The sequence below is a fragment of the Capricornis sumatraensis genome, chromosome X, assembly GCF_032405125.1.
Source record: "Capricornis sumatraensis isolate serow.1 chromosome X, serow.2, whole genome shotgun sequence".
Taxonomy (NCBI): domain Eukaryota; kingdom Metazoa; phylum Chordata; class Mammalia; order Artiodactyla; family Bovidae; genus Capricornis; species Capricornis sumatraensis.
Genome location: NC_091092.1, coordinates 113,173,091 through 113,189,414, shown reverse-complemented (window position 1 = coordinate 113,189,414; position 16,324 = coordinate 113,173,091). Strand labels below are relative to the sequence as shown.

Here is a 16,324-nt window from a genome sequence, read left to right as displayed (position 1 = left end):
CTCTCTCTGTGATTATCTCAATTAAATTCATTCATTCATTCAGCACATACTCGAGTGCCTGTGCAATGGCAAGCATTTCTTCAAGAACTGAGGATACAACAATAAACAGGAAGATTAGGTCCCTTTTCTCTTTGCTTTTGGTGCGTTTGAGACTACCAAGAAGAGCAGAGAAATATTAGCTAATTTCAGAAATGGATAAGTTCCATGCAGAAAATAAAACCCAGTGATATGGTAGAGTATATGGAGAAAGGCTTCCTTTAGATTAGAAGGCCAGAGAAGGCCTCTCTGAGGAGGTGACACTTTTTCTGATGTCTCGGAGGCCAGAAGGGGCCAGCCATATAAATATCTGGGGGAAGAGTGTTTGAGGAAAAGAAAGTAGCATCTGCAAAGGTCCTGAGTGGGTATAAGCTTGGCCAATTCCTGGATCAGAAAGAAGGCCAGCATATCAAAAACAACGTAAAAGAAGTGTTGTTTCTTACAACCTGATAAAGGCTTTCAGTAGGAATTGAAATCTGGAAAGTGGATAGGGTCTTGTTGGTCAGTTAGGAGTTTGGATGTTGTTCTTAGTGTCACAAGGAGCCATGAGAAGGCTTTAAGTGAGCTGATAGAGGATAACAGGGTCTGACTTGCAGTTTAGAAACAACTCCCTGACTGCTGCATGGAGAGTGGATAGGAAAGGTGTAAGTGTGGACTCAAAGAGACCAGTGTGGAGACCACTCTGGAAGTCCTGAGAGAGAAAGGACGATGACTTGATCAACAGTGGTTGTAGTGAAAGTGAGGAGAAAGGGCCAGACCTTGCTGATGAATTGGATGTCAGGGGAGCAGAGAGAGTACTGGGGTGAGGGGGAGAGATGGGTCACAGATGAGACTTGATTTTTTTTCCTGGAGCTCTTGGATGGTTATAGAGATGCTCTTTACTGAGGAGAGAAAGAATAGGAACAGCTTGGAGTGGACAGAGATTATTTGAAATCAAAACACTTCATGTATGAAGTTGCCCTAAAATAATTGAGAGTGTGAGATTATTATAGATGCCTCTGTGCATTCCTAGTAGTTTTAATAGAATATCTGCCTATGTTTGACTTTGCTCCATTCATACAGGGAGGAAAAAATAACCCAGACATCTAAAATTGATGTGCTGCTAGTGTAAAGGGTGAAAGCATAATGAGGTTATTGCCATCTCCTTAGAGTTTAAATGTTTCTAGCTCATCATTCAAGGGCTATTCTGTTTCTTCCTTGGCTAATTTGTCTCTAGGTAGAGGGAATAATTAGTTGTTGGTGGTGGTGGTTCCTTAATTCATGTCATCTTGGTTCTTAAATTGACTCGTACTCCCAAGTTGAAATGTTATGCTCCGAGCCCGTATCTCCGAACCGACCGAGAGAGCAAGGCCACCACAGTGTTGCAAACGCAAGAAGGGAGTTTGTTTATTCCTAGCGCGCTAGGGCCCAAGTCTCATCCCACACAAGGGAATCTGACAAGAGCCGCGAACAAAGGAGTATGGCGGCTTATATACAGGCAGTTCTTTGTCTCAGTTACAGGAGTAGCTGGCGTTACATGATTGGCCAGGCAGGATGAGCGCATATCCTGTCTCTTTCTGGTAAACATGACTCAGGTCCTAGAGACCGTCGTTTGGTCCCTAACATTCCCCCCTGTCCTTAGATCATATAGAGGAATCTTCCTCTCGGTCCTGAGACACAGTTTGATATTGTTGTCAAAGCACAAACAGCTGTACGGTATTTATGCGTTCCTTTACAAAGGCTACAAGTCTATTGATAATACATGGGCCAAAGGTAAGCATCAGTAGAAGTATTAGCAGGGGACCTAGCAAGGTGGAGATTAGGGTGGTCAACCAAGGGGATTGTTGAAACCAAGACTCAGACCATCCTTGTTGAGCCTCACATTCTCGTTTACGTTGGGCTAGTCTTTTTTTTACTTTGGCCATAGATTTTTTTTAACTATTTTTGTGTGATCAACATAAAAACAACACTCTTTTTTAGGGCAGCACAGAGTCTTTTCTGTATCTCCCCACAGATCTTTTAGTTATGCCTGGGCGCACCTGGACATGGCCAGAATGCATGATTTGGGAGCTTGCCCCTCTTCCAGTGTACATTTACCACCGGCTTAAGGTCAAAGTATAAGTCTGGCCACCAAGTATTTGGTGGATGTATTGCGGTGGTGGAGTTAAGCATCTCACGTGTTAGTCTATTTTGCAGCTTCCAGGTGATTTTGACGGGTTGATGCGGGTTCACGCTGGCAACTCCGGAGCAGAGTAACTGGGTCATCCACAAGATGGCCCAGCCGAGTTGTCCTGGTCCTGTTGGCGCCTTCGAAGCTTTAGCCTCAAGGGGTTGGACGGGTGCAGAGATGTTTTTCCTTTTTTTTTTAGCGTCTTCTTGCTCTGCTGAAGCAGCTGGGCGTACGTGGTTGCAATGTACCCAAGGCCCGATACCGTCGACCTTTAGGGCAGTTGGGGTGGTAAGAAGAACAACATAAGGACCCTTCCATTTGGGTTTTAGTGCCTTGGTTTGGTGCCTTTTGACCCACACCCAGTCTCCTGGGCCAATGTCATGTGAGGGAATAGTTCCCTTATTTTGACCCACATGTATTTCCCGGAGCAGTTTCCAGACACGAGAGTGCACCTTGCTTAAGGCCATCAAGGCCTCTTGGAGTTGCCCCAACGTGGGAGGTGGTAGTTTTTTTCCTTTAAATATTGGACATATAGGGGGAGGTCTCCCATACAGAATCTCAAATGGGGTCAGATTAAGTTGATAAGGAGTATTACGTGCACGGAAGAGGGCGAAGGGAAGGAGGGTCACCCAGTCCCTGCCAGTCTCTATAGCCAATTTAGTTAAAGTTTTTTTAGAGTCCGATTCATTTTTTTTACTTGCCCTGAGCTCTGTGGACTGTATTTACAATGTAACTTCCATTTAGTCCCCAGGGCTAGGGCAAGGCTCTGAACTATTTGACTTACAAAGGCAGGTCCATTATCAGAGCCGATGGTCACTGGCAGGCCAAACCTGGGAACTATTTCTTCTAAAATCTTTTTTTGCCACTATCATTGTGGTTTTTTCCTTTGTAGGAAAAGCTTTTACCCACCCTAAGAAGGTATCCACCAACACTAACAAGTACCGGTAACCATATTTGCCTGGCCTTACCTCGGTGAAATCTATTTCCCAGTGTTGTCCTGGTCCTTCTCCCCGATACCTCAGTCCTGCATGTTGTCCTTTTCCTGGCCTCATCTGTTGACACGCCTTACAAGCATGCACTATGTTCTTTACAGTTGTCTGGTGCCGGGGAAATCGCAGGCGCGCAGTTTGAAAGAGCATCAGAGTCTTTTTTTCTCCCAGATGAGTAGACAAGTGCAAATGCTCGCATAGTTGCCGTCCCAACTGAGCAGGGAGTATCAAGTAGCCGTCTGAGTCTCGGTACCATCCATCTTTATCTTTTTGAAGGTTGGTGTGTTTTTGGATCCAAGCAAAGTCTGTGGATGAATACTCAGGGGTTGGGGGCAGAGTTTCCATACCTGGAGGTGGAAGTCCGATTGCCAACACAGGGGTGATGAAATCTTTATCAGCTACTTTTCGAGCTGCCAGGTCTGTGGCACGATTTCCTTGTGCCGTGGGGCTGTCACCCTTTTGATGTCCAGGTACGTGTACTATTGACACAGCCCGAGGCATCTGTACAGTCTCTAAAAGTCTACGGATTTCAGGCAAGTTTTTAATTTCTTTTTCTTCAGCTGTCAAAAACCCCCGTTCCCGATATATCGGGCCCTGGATGTGTACTGTGCCAAAAGCATAGCGACTGTCAGTGAAAATAGTTATTTTTTTTTCTTTGGCTCTCTCTAATGTTTGAATCAGGGCAATTAACTCTGCCTTTTGTGCTGAGGTATCCGGGGGAAGGGCCTCTGCCCATATCGTCCGTCCAGAGTCATCTACTACTGCGGCTCCCGCCCGTCTCTGTCCATCTTTTACATAACTGCTGCCGTCTGTGAACCATCTTAGCTCACTGTTATCCAGTGGAGTATCGGTTAAGTCCTTTCGCATTGCTGTTACCCCGGCCAGTATCTCATCACAATCATGGAGGGGGCTATTTTTTCCCGGATTGGGCAAAAGAGTGGCCGGATTTAGAGTGCAGGGCATTTGGAAATGAATCCATGGGGTGTCAAGTAGCAAGGCCTGGTAGTGCGTCAAGCGGGCATTAGAAATCCATTTACCTGGGGGTTGCTTTAAAACTCTCTCTATGGCATGAGGAGTGTAGACCAAGAGTCTCTGTCCATAAGTCAGTTTATCAGCATCATGGACTAAGAGCACGGTGGCTGCAATGATACGGAGGCAAGGTGGCCATCCGGCTGCCACTGGGTCCAGTCTCTTGGAAAGGTAAGCTACAGGTCGCTTCCATGGTCCCCATCTCTGTGTTAGTACCCCTTTTCCTATCCCCCGCTTTTCATTTACAAATAATTGGAAAGGCTTAGATGGATCAGGGAGGGCAAGGGCAGGAGCCTCTAGCAAGACTCGCCTGAGCTCTTAGAAGGCCTCTTTCATTGGCTCAGTCCATTTTCAGTCCTTATTTTTTTTGGTCCCCTCATATAGGGGCCTGGCCTTTTCTGCAAACCCCAAGATCCATAACTGGCAATATCTCACCGTTCCCAGAAATTCTCTCACTTGTCTAGGGTTAGCCGGCTCAGGGATCTGGAGGATGGTTTCTTTTATAGCCTGTGTTAGCCACCTCTGGCCCTGTTTTATCTTATAACCGAGGTATGTAACCTCTTGTTTGGCAATCTGGGCCTTTTTGGCACTAGCCCGGTAACCTAAAGTCCCCAAGGTTTGGAGAAGGTCACCTGTTGCCTCTTGGCACTCTTTCTCTGTAGCCGCCGCCAGCATAAGGTCATCAACATATTGTAATAAAACAATGGTAGGGTGTTCAACCCCATACTCACAGAGGTCTTCGTCCAGGGCCTCATTAAATAACGTGGGCGAGTTTTTGAAACCCTGTGGTAAGCGAGTCCATGTCAGCTGCACAGGGGTCTGACTACCGTCTTCCTGCCATTTGAAGGCAAAGATCTCTTGGCTTGCGGGGGCAAGAGGCAAACTAAAAAAGGCATCTTTTAAGTCTACAACAGTGTACCAAATGTAGTTTGGAGGCAAGTTGCTTAGCAATGTATAAGGGTTAGGAACCTAGGGATGAATATCACTCACCCGTTTGTTGACTTCTCGTAGATCTTGAACGGGTCTAAAATCAGTTCCCCCAGGCTTTTTCACAGGCAGCAGGGGAGTTTTCCATGGGGACCGGCACCTTTTCAGGACCCCAGCGTCTATGAGGCGTTGTATATGAGGAGTAATTCCTTGTCGAGCCTCCTGACTCATGGGATACTGTCGTACCCTCACCAGGGAAGCACTGGCTTTCAGTTCCACAATGATAGGGGGCCTCTGTTTGGCTAGTCCCATTCCTGGAGTTTCAGCCCAGGCCTGAGGGTATCTTTGAACCCATGGTTGTACTTCGGGGCTTATTGTCGCTGGGGCCTCTGGCAAGTAGAGTCTGTATTCATCTTTTAATGCCAGAGACAAGACCTGAAGAGGATGCCCAGTCCCATCTAAAACCGACACTTCTCCGTGGTCGAAATGAATTTGGGCATTTACTTTAGACAGTAAATCCCTTCCCAACAAGGGCGCTGGACACTCAGGTATCACCAGAAAATAATGGGTCACCTGGTGGGCCCCCAAGTTCACATGCCGTTTTGTAGTCTATCCATATCATTTAGTCCCGGTTGCTCCCTGCACCCAGCTACTTTTCTTAGACATGGGTCCATCTTTTTGGTTTAAGACTGAGTTTTGGGCTCCCGTGTCCACCATGAAGCCAACCGGTTTCTCCTCCACATTTATAGTTACCCAGGACTCGGGGAGGGGCTTTGAGCCCTGACCCCCCTAGTCGCTATCCTCACCCGTGTAGAGGATATGACTGTCTGGAGAGGGAGTCTCGTTTCTGGGGTTCCTGGGCTCCTCTTTTAGATTTTTCTTGGGGCATTTATCTTTTCAATGTCCAAACTCTTTACAAAACGCACATTGGTTTTTTTCAAGCTTACGCCTTGTCGTTTTTTTTTCAGTTTTTGAGTCCAATTTTTTCCCTTTCTGGAACCTGTTTTTGTTTTCAACCCCAGCAAAAAATATCTGGGCCAGCTCTTTTTGATTTTTACGGTTTTCTTCAGCTCTAAATTCTCTTTCTTCTCTTCTAATACGGTCCTCTCTTCTGGGGTCTCTCTATGATTAAAAACTCTCTCGGCTGCCCTCACTAGATCTTGCAAGGATTGTTCATTTAACCTCTCTATCTTTTGTAACTTTTTTTTAATATCGGGGGCTGCTTGATTTATAAATGCTAACATAACTGCCGCTCGTGACTCATCTGCCTGTGGGTTCATAGGGGTATACTGTCTAAAAGCTTTCATTATCCTTTCAAGGAAGGCTGCTGGGCTCTCATTTGGTTCCTGCCTCACTGAATTTATTTTGGCCAAATTAGTCGGCTTTCTGGCGGCTGCTCTAAGGCTGGCCATAAGAGTCTGACGGTATACCCGGAGACACTCCCTACCTTCAACACGTTTGAAGTCCCAGTTGGGTCGCACCAAGGGGAACCCCTCCTCAATGAGGTTAGGCTGTATTGTGGGCCTCCCATCCACCCCTGGCACATTTTTTCGAGCTTCTGACAGGATCCGCTCGCGCTCTTCTGTAGTGAAAAGCACCTGTAACAGTTGCTGACAATCATCCCAAGTGGGATTATGAGTAAAAAGGATAGACTCTAACAGATCAATAAGACCCTGCGGTTTTTCAGAGAAGGAGGGAGTCTGGGTTTTCCAATTGTACAAATCACTAGTGGAAAAGGGCCAATACTGATATGTCTGCTCTCCACCCTCTCTGGCTGGTCCCGCCCGGACCAGAAACGCGTGAACAGTGGAGGAGGGGACTTCCGGGTCTTCTTCCGCTACATTGGCCATTTCTCTTGTTTTTCCCCTAGTTCCCTGGGTGGGGCCCCCTTCTCTGGGATGAGCTGAAGGCTCGGTTCTCCTCCTGGCTTCTCCCGATGAAACCTGTGAAAGCAAGGGCGGATGTGGATCCGCATACAGGGGTGGGAACAATTCGGTCTCCAGATCTATCAGATTAGGATACAGAGAAGATTCCTAAAATACCGGCTTTGGTCGATTTTCATCCTTTTTTTCTTCTTTTTTTTTCGGAAGCCTTCATTACTAACACCTGTGGGCTTGGTGAGGTTGGAGTTGGGGAAGAGGGACGGGGAGGTTTAGGAGGAGTGAGAACAAAGGGTTTAAGCCATTCTGGCGGGTTCCTCACTAGATCCTGCCAGACCAGAATGTAGGGAGTCTGATCTGGGTGCCCGGCAGGACTAGGAGTAAGCACCCTCTCTTTAACTGCCTGGATAATTTGGGGATTGAAGGTTTCCTCTTGTTGCCATCCGACGTCAAAGGTGGGCCACTCGACAGAACAGAAAGTCACCAGTTTGCTCTTCTTTACCAGTAACGAAAGATTCTGAGCTCTAGACTTGAAATCAGAGAAGTGGTTAATCATAAGAGATAAAGGAGTAGAAGTTGTTTGTCCCATGATCACAGAAAAGTACACCGGGAGCCAACAGAGCACACAAAGAGCAGCGCAGACACCACAAATAGACAAACAGATAACAAACACAAGGTGGCCACCGACAATGCACTCAGTCTTACCTGCAGGATGTTCACAGAGCCAGCTGCCTCCCCAGCACGAAGCTAGGCCCCGGCCTTACGCTGACTTAATCCAGTATCAGAGCCAGCTGCCTCCCCAGCACAAAGCTAGGCCCCGGCCTTACGCTGACTTAATCCAGTATCAGAGCCAGCTGCCTCCCCAGCACGAAGCTAGGCCCTGGCCTTACGCTGACTTAATCCAGTATCAGAGCCAGCTGCCTCCCCAGCATGAAGCTAGGCCCCGGCCTTACGCTGACTTGCCTCTGCACTTTACAGCCAGATGCCTCCCCAGTAAGTTACTAGGCCTTGGACTTAATCTGGGCTTCTGCAACGTTAGCACCGGTGCTCAGAGCTCTTATCGCCTAACGAGGTTACTCCCTTCTACCAGGAGAGTTGTCTTCCCTGGCGGGACAGAGATCCCGGATGAGCCCCCAGATGTTATGCTCCATGCCCGTATCTCCGAACCGACCGAGAGAGCAAGGCCACCACAGTGTTGCAAACGCAAGAAGGGAGTTTGTTTATTCCTAGCGCGCTAGGGCCCAAGTCTCATCCCACACAAGGGAATCTGACAAGAGCCGTGAACAAAGAAGTATGGCGGCTTATATACAGGCAGTTCTTTGTCTCAGTTACAGGAGTAGCTGGCGTTACATGATTGGCCAGGCAGGATGAGCGCATATCCTGTCTCTTTCTGGTAAACATGACTCAGGTCCTAGAGACTGTCGTTTGGTCCCTAACAGAAACATTGATTTTTTTTCCCCCAGAGTTTCCCTTATTTCCCTAAATAAAAGTCATTTCAAAAAAAGACTAAGCACAATCAAAACTAGTCATTCAGCAAACTCGGAATGCCTATAACGTGCTAAGTGCCCTTGGGACACAGTGGAGCACAAATAGGGTTGTACAGCTGTCAAGTGGGAGAAACATGTCAATCCCATTACAAATTCATAGGATACTGTTAACAGTGATATTTCTGTTACTGCAGATTTTTACAAGAAATACCCACGGGCAGTTTGATATAGGTTAACAGTTTTTTTAATATCCTACCCTCATTTTATTCCTACATCTAAGGGAAGAGCTTCACACTTCTTTTAGAGTTGCATTCACCAAGTTTTAGAAGAGTTGCATGTGAAACTGATTGTTGGTCAGTTTTCTTGAATTGTCCTCGCAGCTTTCACAGTCTAAACAGTGTAAACATATGAGGCATTCAGCAGCACACCCTGTTGTCAAAATATCCATTACCAGTGACGTTAATCATTTAGGTGGCTGAACGCCATGTTCAGGATGTAGACTCCCGAGCCACTGGCCATGATTTTGATCTCATTCTACCTCCCGTACAGGTGAGGTAGGCTGCAGTGTGTTAGCCTTCTGGACCTACTCAGGTGGTTCTTTTTTCTCTTGTTTTTGTGGTGTTCCTGAGGATGACACATAACTGCAGTCCAAGTAACTTGTCTTCCACTTGCACTGTCTGCAAGAGCACTGAACACATAGCTCCCTGCTCTCTGCTCCTCCATGTCTGGCCAGTGTGAAACTTATACCCTAACCAAAGTGACCCAGCACTTCCTTCTCAACAACTCTCAGCCTATGGCCGAGGAAGAGAACATTCCACAAGCCCATCCATATCAGGCCGATTGTGCTAAAAAAATTTTTTTCCCAGATAATTTCTTGAATGGGCACTGTCAAGGGCCAAGCTTTGGCTAGAGCTCTAGGTCACAGAAGCCTCGTGATGTAAAGGATTTTCCATCACCCAAACCTAGTTGCGGATGAGGGGACAGGAAGCCATCACAGGTTGTGGAGCTCTTTAGTGATGGATAACATGCATGCTCAGCCGCCCTGTCTCCTGGTCCAGTCCTCTCTTTCCTGAGCCACACAGATGTTAACCTCAAAATGGCTTGAGTTTTGAGTTCTAGTGTAGCAAATAAATGATTTTTTTTCCCTACTAAAGAGTGACTCATTGATCACTTACCTGGTAATCACTGAGTTCATCATAGCTGGTTGTATTTCTTTTACAAACTCCAGTTTCATTGGTTTTAGTCGTCCTCATCAGCCGAAGTGTGTTGATTTCAGGTCCCTACAAACAAGGTCTCTAAAATCAGAGTTCACTTTCCAGTTTAACAGCTCACAGAAGCCCAAGACAAGCAAATAGGCTGCTGCTTTCCTTCTTGGCTTAGAGAGCTGGGCAGCTCTGTTTGCCTGTCACTGGACTGAAGGAAATACAAAGTATGCAGACTGACTAGCCATTAGAAAGACTGAAATAATGCCATTTGCAGCAACATGGGTGGACATAGAGATTGTCATAGTGAAGGAAGTAAGACAGAAAGAGAAATATTGTATGACATCCCTTATATATGGAGTCTTAAAAGAAAAGGTGCAAGTAGAGTTCCTTGCAAAACAGAAAGAGACTCACAGACTTAGAAAACGAACTCATGGTTGCCAAGGGGAAGGATAGGTGGAAGGGATAGTTAGGGAGTGTGGGATGGACATATACACACTGGTGTATTTAAAAGAGGTAACTAACAAGGATCTACTTATAGCACAGGGAACTCTGCTCAATGTTCTGTAACAGCCTGGAGGGGAGGGGAGTTTGGGGGAGAATGCATACAAGTAAATCTATGGCTGAGTCCCTTTGCTGTTCACCTGAAACTTAGCTCAACATTGTTAACTGGCTATACCCCAATAAAAAATGTAAATAAAAAGTATACAGAGTGACAAAACCAGATAATCTCTCTCATTCATCCTCTGTCAGGAGGTACAAACAGAACACAAAATACACTGTTACAAAGTTGAGAGCATCAAATCCTAAATGATTAGATAGTAGTTCTCACACCCTTGCAAAACAAGGAAATCACCTCTCAGAAAAGGTATTCTTTGTCCCAAAGCACTTCTCAGCAGTTGCCAGCTATCATTTGAAATTGTTACAACTTGCCATAAGCACACATCTTCCAGATGGTACTTTCTTAAAAAGCTTTATGTTGCTTCCTACATGGAACTTCCAGTAGTCCCAGAGCCTTCCTCTAGGGATTGTATTATTTTGTGTGTATGCGCTCAGTTGTGTCTGACTCTATGCGACCCCATGGACATAGCCCGCTAGGCTCCTCTGTCCATGGGATTCTCCAGTCAAGAATACTGGAGTGGGGTGCCATTTTCTCCTCCAGGGGATAGTCCTGACCCAGTGTCTCCTGCATTGGCAGGCATACTCTTTACCTTGGAGCCACTTTCTTTTACTATGTGTGTTTTTCATTTTTTTTTTTTCAGAAATGTGTTCCAGTTATAAATTATAACTTATTTTTAAATAAGGATGCATGTCATCTATAATTCTACAAAGACAACAATTATAACATTCTGGACTATTTCCAAAGGCTTTTTCCTCATTATATTTTCTTAACTGCAGTTATAACTTTTCACAGGCAATCTTAAGCAAAATTTAACCCGATTTTAAATGTAGCATTTAACTAGTTAATTTTATAGCTACACTCAGTGTTGAGGAAAACAAAATCCTAAAAAAGTGTCTGCCAGATACAAGAGTAATACATTGGGTGTTTTATTTGTTTGTTTGTTTTTGTTTTTTTACACATTGGGTTTTATATATGCCAATGATTATAATATCTATAGCTAAAAGACTTGTATGTCATATGCTCTTATTGTAGCTTGACTAGGGTGGCAAATTATGAAACCTAAACATGTTATTCTGAAAAAGAAGGAATTAAAATTGGAAACTATTAAGATAAGTACCTGTGCAGTCAATAAAAGTTTCTTTCAGGAGCATAGAAAACCTAGAGCATTTTAGGGTAAAAATGGCAAGTAATCAGCTTGTCAAAGAAGTTCAGAAGTTCAGAGACCTGTATCAGAGAAACCAGTGCCAGACGTGTTTGTGTGGAAGAGAGTCCTGAGAAAGCTGGTTCTCTGGACTTTGTCTGCAAGAAAAGCACTTTTGCTTGGCACGAAGGAACCAAACTGAGAGAGCGGGGGAAGAAGTGGTCAGAGTGGAACCTGTGACTGATGACTCAGATGGCAATAGTTCTAGATGTTCTAAATACCAGGGGAAAGAAAGTAAAAAGTGAAGTCGCTCAGTTGTGTCCGACTTTTTGCGACCCAATGAACTGTAGCCTACCACGATCCTCCATCCATGGGATTTGCCAGGCAAGAGTACTGGAGTGGGTTGCCATTTCCTTCTCCAGGGGATCTTCCCGACCCAGGGATCAAACCTGGGTCTCCCGCATTGTAGGCAGATGCTTTACCATCTGAGCCACCAGGGAATGAACCAAAAAAGAAGGGTAGCCTGAAGGGCGTAGAATAGAAACTCCAGGATTGCAACTCAGGAGACAGACAACTAGTTAACCACTAATTAATGCAGTGGGGAAGAATAGGAGAGTTTAGTAGAGCATGAATTCCTGATGGTCCTCACTGTGAAGTTCACCTTAACAACCATTGCCAAGGTCCCGCTGAGGTCTCTAGCCTCTGCTGTGCCCACAGTGCTGCTAGGGAATTCCTTTACCTTTGAGTGTCCTACTTCGTTCAGTCCCATTCGTTGCGACTGACACTCCACTGTCTGCATAGCAATGATGACACTGAACGGCAGCCATAAGTAACATGTATGGAGTAGTTATTGTGTGCCAGGCACTGTTTTATTTATTTATTTATTTATTTTTAATTGGAGGGTAATTGCTTTACAATATTGTGCTTGTTTCTGCCATATATCAACATGAACTGGCCATGGATATACGTGTGTCCTCTCAGGCACTGTTTCAATAGGCATCAATTCAAGTTTCCCTTTTTGGAACCTGGTAAGGCTTGCCTGGTGACTCAGACGGTAAAGAATCCGCCTGCAATGCAGGAGACCCAGGTTCGATCCTTCGGTCAGGAAAATCCCCTGGAGAAGAGAATGGCAACCCACTCCAAGTATTCTTGCCTGGAAAGTTTCATGGACAGAAGAGCCTGGAGGGCTACAGTCCGTGGGGTTGCAAGAGTCAGACAGACTGAGTGACTAACACTTGCACTTTCAAGGTGGGAGTTACTGGTGATGTCCATTTTACAGAAGATAAAACTGAGACCCAGGGTTACACTGCTAGAAAGCAGAGGCAGTCTGGCTTTGGAGCCTGAGCTCTATTGAATAGGGCCCAATTGCACAATCCTCGTTTTAGCAGATCGCCTTGTATGCTACTTCATAGAGAAAGTCTTGGTTCTGGCATCTAAATTCCTCAACTTCCTGTCCCTGTTCTTAATGTCTGTATCTCTTGCCCCCTTCCCTCCATCACAAGGGCAGCGAATAAGCTTCTGACCTAGTGAAGCTCCTCCCTGGGTATTAATCTCATCCCCTCTGTTACTGTAAGAATCAGGACGGTGTCCCATTCATTTCCAGACCCCTTCCTCCCCTACCCCCATATTCTTCTTTCTCTTCCTGTATCCCTGCAAACATTGTTATCTTCCTTTTGTAAAAAAAAAAAAAAAAAAAAATCACCCCCAAATCTATTCCTTTCACCCTGTGCCTCTAAGTTTCCTGGTAATGGAATCTCATTCATCTTTGTACGTCTAGGCAAGGTGTTACAATGAGTAACTCTGCGTTGGATGAAGATGATTTAAAACAAGGGAGCTTCTGGTCCCCTTCAGATCTCTGTTGGTCAGAACATTGCTAGTATGTTTATTCTGGGGTACAGTGTGAGTAATTTGGACAGATAGTTGCATATTCCTAGGGGAGATGGTGAAGGGACTTTACACCATGCCGTATGGAGGTCGGGGCAGTGGATTGAAATTGGATTGTTCAGCCTCGGCAAGGGAAGAGAAGCCTGGAGGGACAGAAGAACTGCTTCAAGTGTGAAAGGCTGACCTGTGGAAGGAGTCACCTTATTCTTGTATCTCCAAAGAGTGTGTCAAAGATCGACAGGAAGAAACGACGAGGAAAAGGATTTTTTTCAAATAGAAAAGCTGTGTGGCATAGATTGGTTTGCCTCGTGAAAGGTAGTATCTTTTCACTAGAAGGTGTCTGAGTGGTCTCGTAACAGGCAATTCCAGAGATTTTAGCATAAGATGGGTTGATTATATTGCCTTTAAGGTTAAATTCTGAAAGAGCCCTTTAGCCCAGCATATGCAACTCTATACATGTGGGGAGTATTAAGAAAAACATACCAGTGTTCCGATGCTACCCCAGGTAGTTAAATGAAAATGTTTGCTCCAGGCCCTGGGCACTAGAATTCTATAAAAGCTCTGCAGTTGATTCTAATGTACAGCCAAGGCTGAAAACCTCCAATTTAGCTGAATCAAGCTAAACTGAATAAAATGGTATGGAATGGTATTTTACTTAGAGTAACTTACTGTAACTATAGCCCTTGAGTTGTATATGGGTTAGTATGAGGTAATTGCCATCACATATTGTACTTATGCCTGATTCAAACTCTATGTCTTGTAAACTATTATTGAAATACATGAAAAAATTGAATTTCTAACTAAACATAATATGAGTTTACCCAGCATGATGGATTCTATTGGTGGCTGTTTTTTTTAAATGCAGATGTGTGTGTGCACACAGAGGGAAATTTCTTGTAGCAGTTAGTAAATAAATGAATGAGGTTATTGTTGGTCGCCTCAGCATAATAAATAGGGTGTTGTAAACTGGGGAAGTTATTGCATTCCCTTTTTATAAGCCAACCTGGGAGTCTTTCTTTTCACTATTGATCTGGGTCTATGTCATGGTGTGCTGATAGTAAAGAGGGAAGGAGTCTGTAAGAAAGAAAAAGAAGCTTAACTTGGAGGTTTGTTTTTCCTGGGGCCATTTGAAGAAAATCAACTCAATACCACTACTAATGTTCCAAATGTCTTTTTTCCCCCACATTGTTATGTTTACTTGTGCCTATATAAAAAAAAGAGAACTATCCTCAGATTTTTGCTTGTTGTTTTTTTTTTTTTTTTAATTCTTTTCTGTTTAATTTTCTCTTGAAAGCTATTGGTGTCAGTAACCAGAGGGAAACCACTGTAGTCTGGGACAAGTTAACTGGAGAACCTCTCTACAATGCTGTAGGTAAGCTGTTGTGCGTGGATGTCAAATGCAAGGCCTTTTTCTGCTTGCAGATGTGGTCATACTAAAACATCTGGCTCAAAAAGCATGTAGTCATGTTTCCTATAATCTCAAAGAGTCTTCTAAGAAATGGGTTGCTATATATTTACCAATTTCAGATAGTTATTCCCATGTTGAATTAACTCTTTCTTTTGCTCTCCCCTTCCTGATAATTTGTATTAGATAAATGAATCAGTATGGCTAGAACTTTTCGTGATCCCTGCTGTTTCTGACACCTAAAAGAGATTTTATCTCCTCCTCCCCTCAAAACTCAAGATTACACATGTTCCCAGTCCCATGTCCACCTCTCTGTAAAGTACTTGTGTACTTGTTCTTCCCATATAGGCATTTGAATCGACTCTACTGAGCTTATGAAAACAAAAATCTCATCATATTAGCTCCTTCTGCTATAAATGTGGTTATGTCCACAGGGTGGAAAGGCTGAATCTCAAACATACCACCATTAGATATCACGCTTTATTCAGTGGAAATAACCATGTATATTTTAGTCTCACTCTTAGCAGCATATGACAATTGAGCACTGAATGACACTCTCACTTACTAAAAGGAAGATTTTGTTCTAAATATACAATCACTAAAAGGCATCGTTCTGTCACAAATAGAAAAGCACCATTCTTTGGTCAATAAAGTAGCAGGTTGTGGGTTGGGGAGTGGAGACAGAAGTTGTCAGAGATGGAATGATTTATGGAGTGAGCAATTTTTACTTTGCAGTTAACGTTAGTATAGATTGGAAAAAGTGACGTTCAAGCAGAAAATGTGCTTAAAAAGTGTTTTGTAAGAGTAGCGTGAATCCTTTGGAAAGAATCTTTATAAAAAATTAAGGTGTTTAAGAAATTAAGGTGTTACAAGAAAACATTTAGTATGTCTTCTGTACTTGTGATAAAAAACTAAAGATGCAAAGAAAAGGTGAAAGAATTGTAGCCAAAAGTCCTATTAGACAAAGTACCTCTTTTGAATCTTTATTTTCTTCTCATTCTCATGAGCAGCTCATTTTGAATATAAGGAGGATATTACAATTTTAGTGACTAGGAGAGTATTCTTTCACAGACAAATGTTAGCCAACTTTTTATACCTTTTAGGGTACCCTGTAGGGTTTTACTTTTTGTTTTCCCCCTCATGAAAGGAAGGGCCTACTCATAGAAACCAGAAAGTTCTTGTTAAACTCTAAACTTTGAATAGTAGAAATGCAGCTTTGGACTTCGAGTTGTCATATTAAAATAATGCAACTAGGTTAGTTGAAGTTATACTTATAGTGAAGGATTTCAGTAAATGTTTTACCAGGAAGACTTTTTGTGATGTGCTTATTTATTCGTTCCTTTTTCTTCTACAATTTCTAATTTTCTATTTAAAAAATAGCAGGCGTTCAAAACAAGAATGACTGAAAACCAAAAGAAACAACTGACATTGCAAACAGACCCATAGGAAATCCTAATATTAGAGTTATCAGACTTTAACCATGACCTGCATGTTCAAGAAATTCATGGGGAAAATTGATAATCTTAGCCAACAATTAGAAATTTAAGGATAGAAATTTTATAATGGTATTAAA

At 43.8% G+C, this 16,324-nt stretch overlaps 1 protein-coding gene across 4 annotated transcripts in view; it reads left to right on the top strand.

The window, feature by feature from the left end:
* Nucleotides 1-16,324, top strand: part of GK (glycerol kinase) — an 84,720-nt gene that overhangs the window by 14,561 nt on the left and 53,835 nt on the right. For all 4 annotated transcript variants that reach the window (XM_068962466.1, XM_068962468.1, XM_068962467.1 and 1 more), the window contains exon 4: nucleotides 14,641-14,718. In XM_068962466.1, the coding sequence (XP_068818567.1) occupies nucleotides 14,641-14,718 (78 nt within the window). The remainder of the gene's footprint in view (nucleotides 1-14,640; nucleotides 14,719-16,324) is intronic.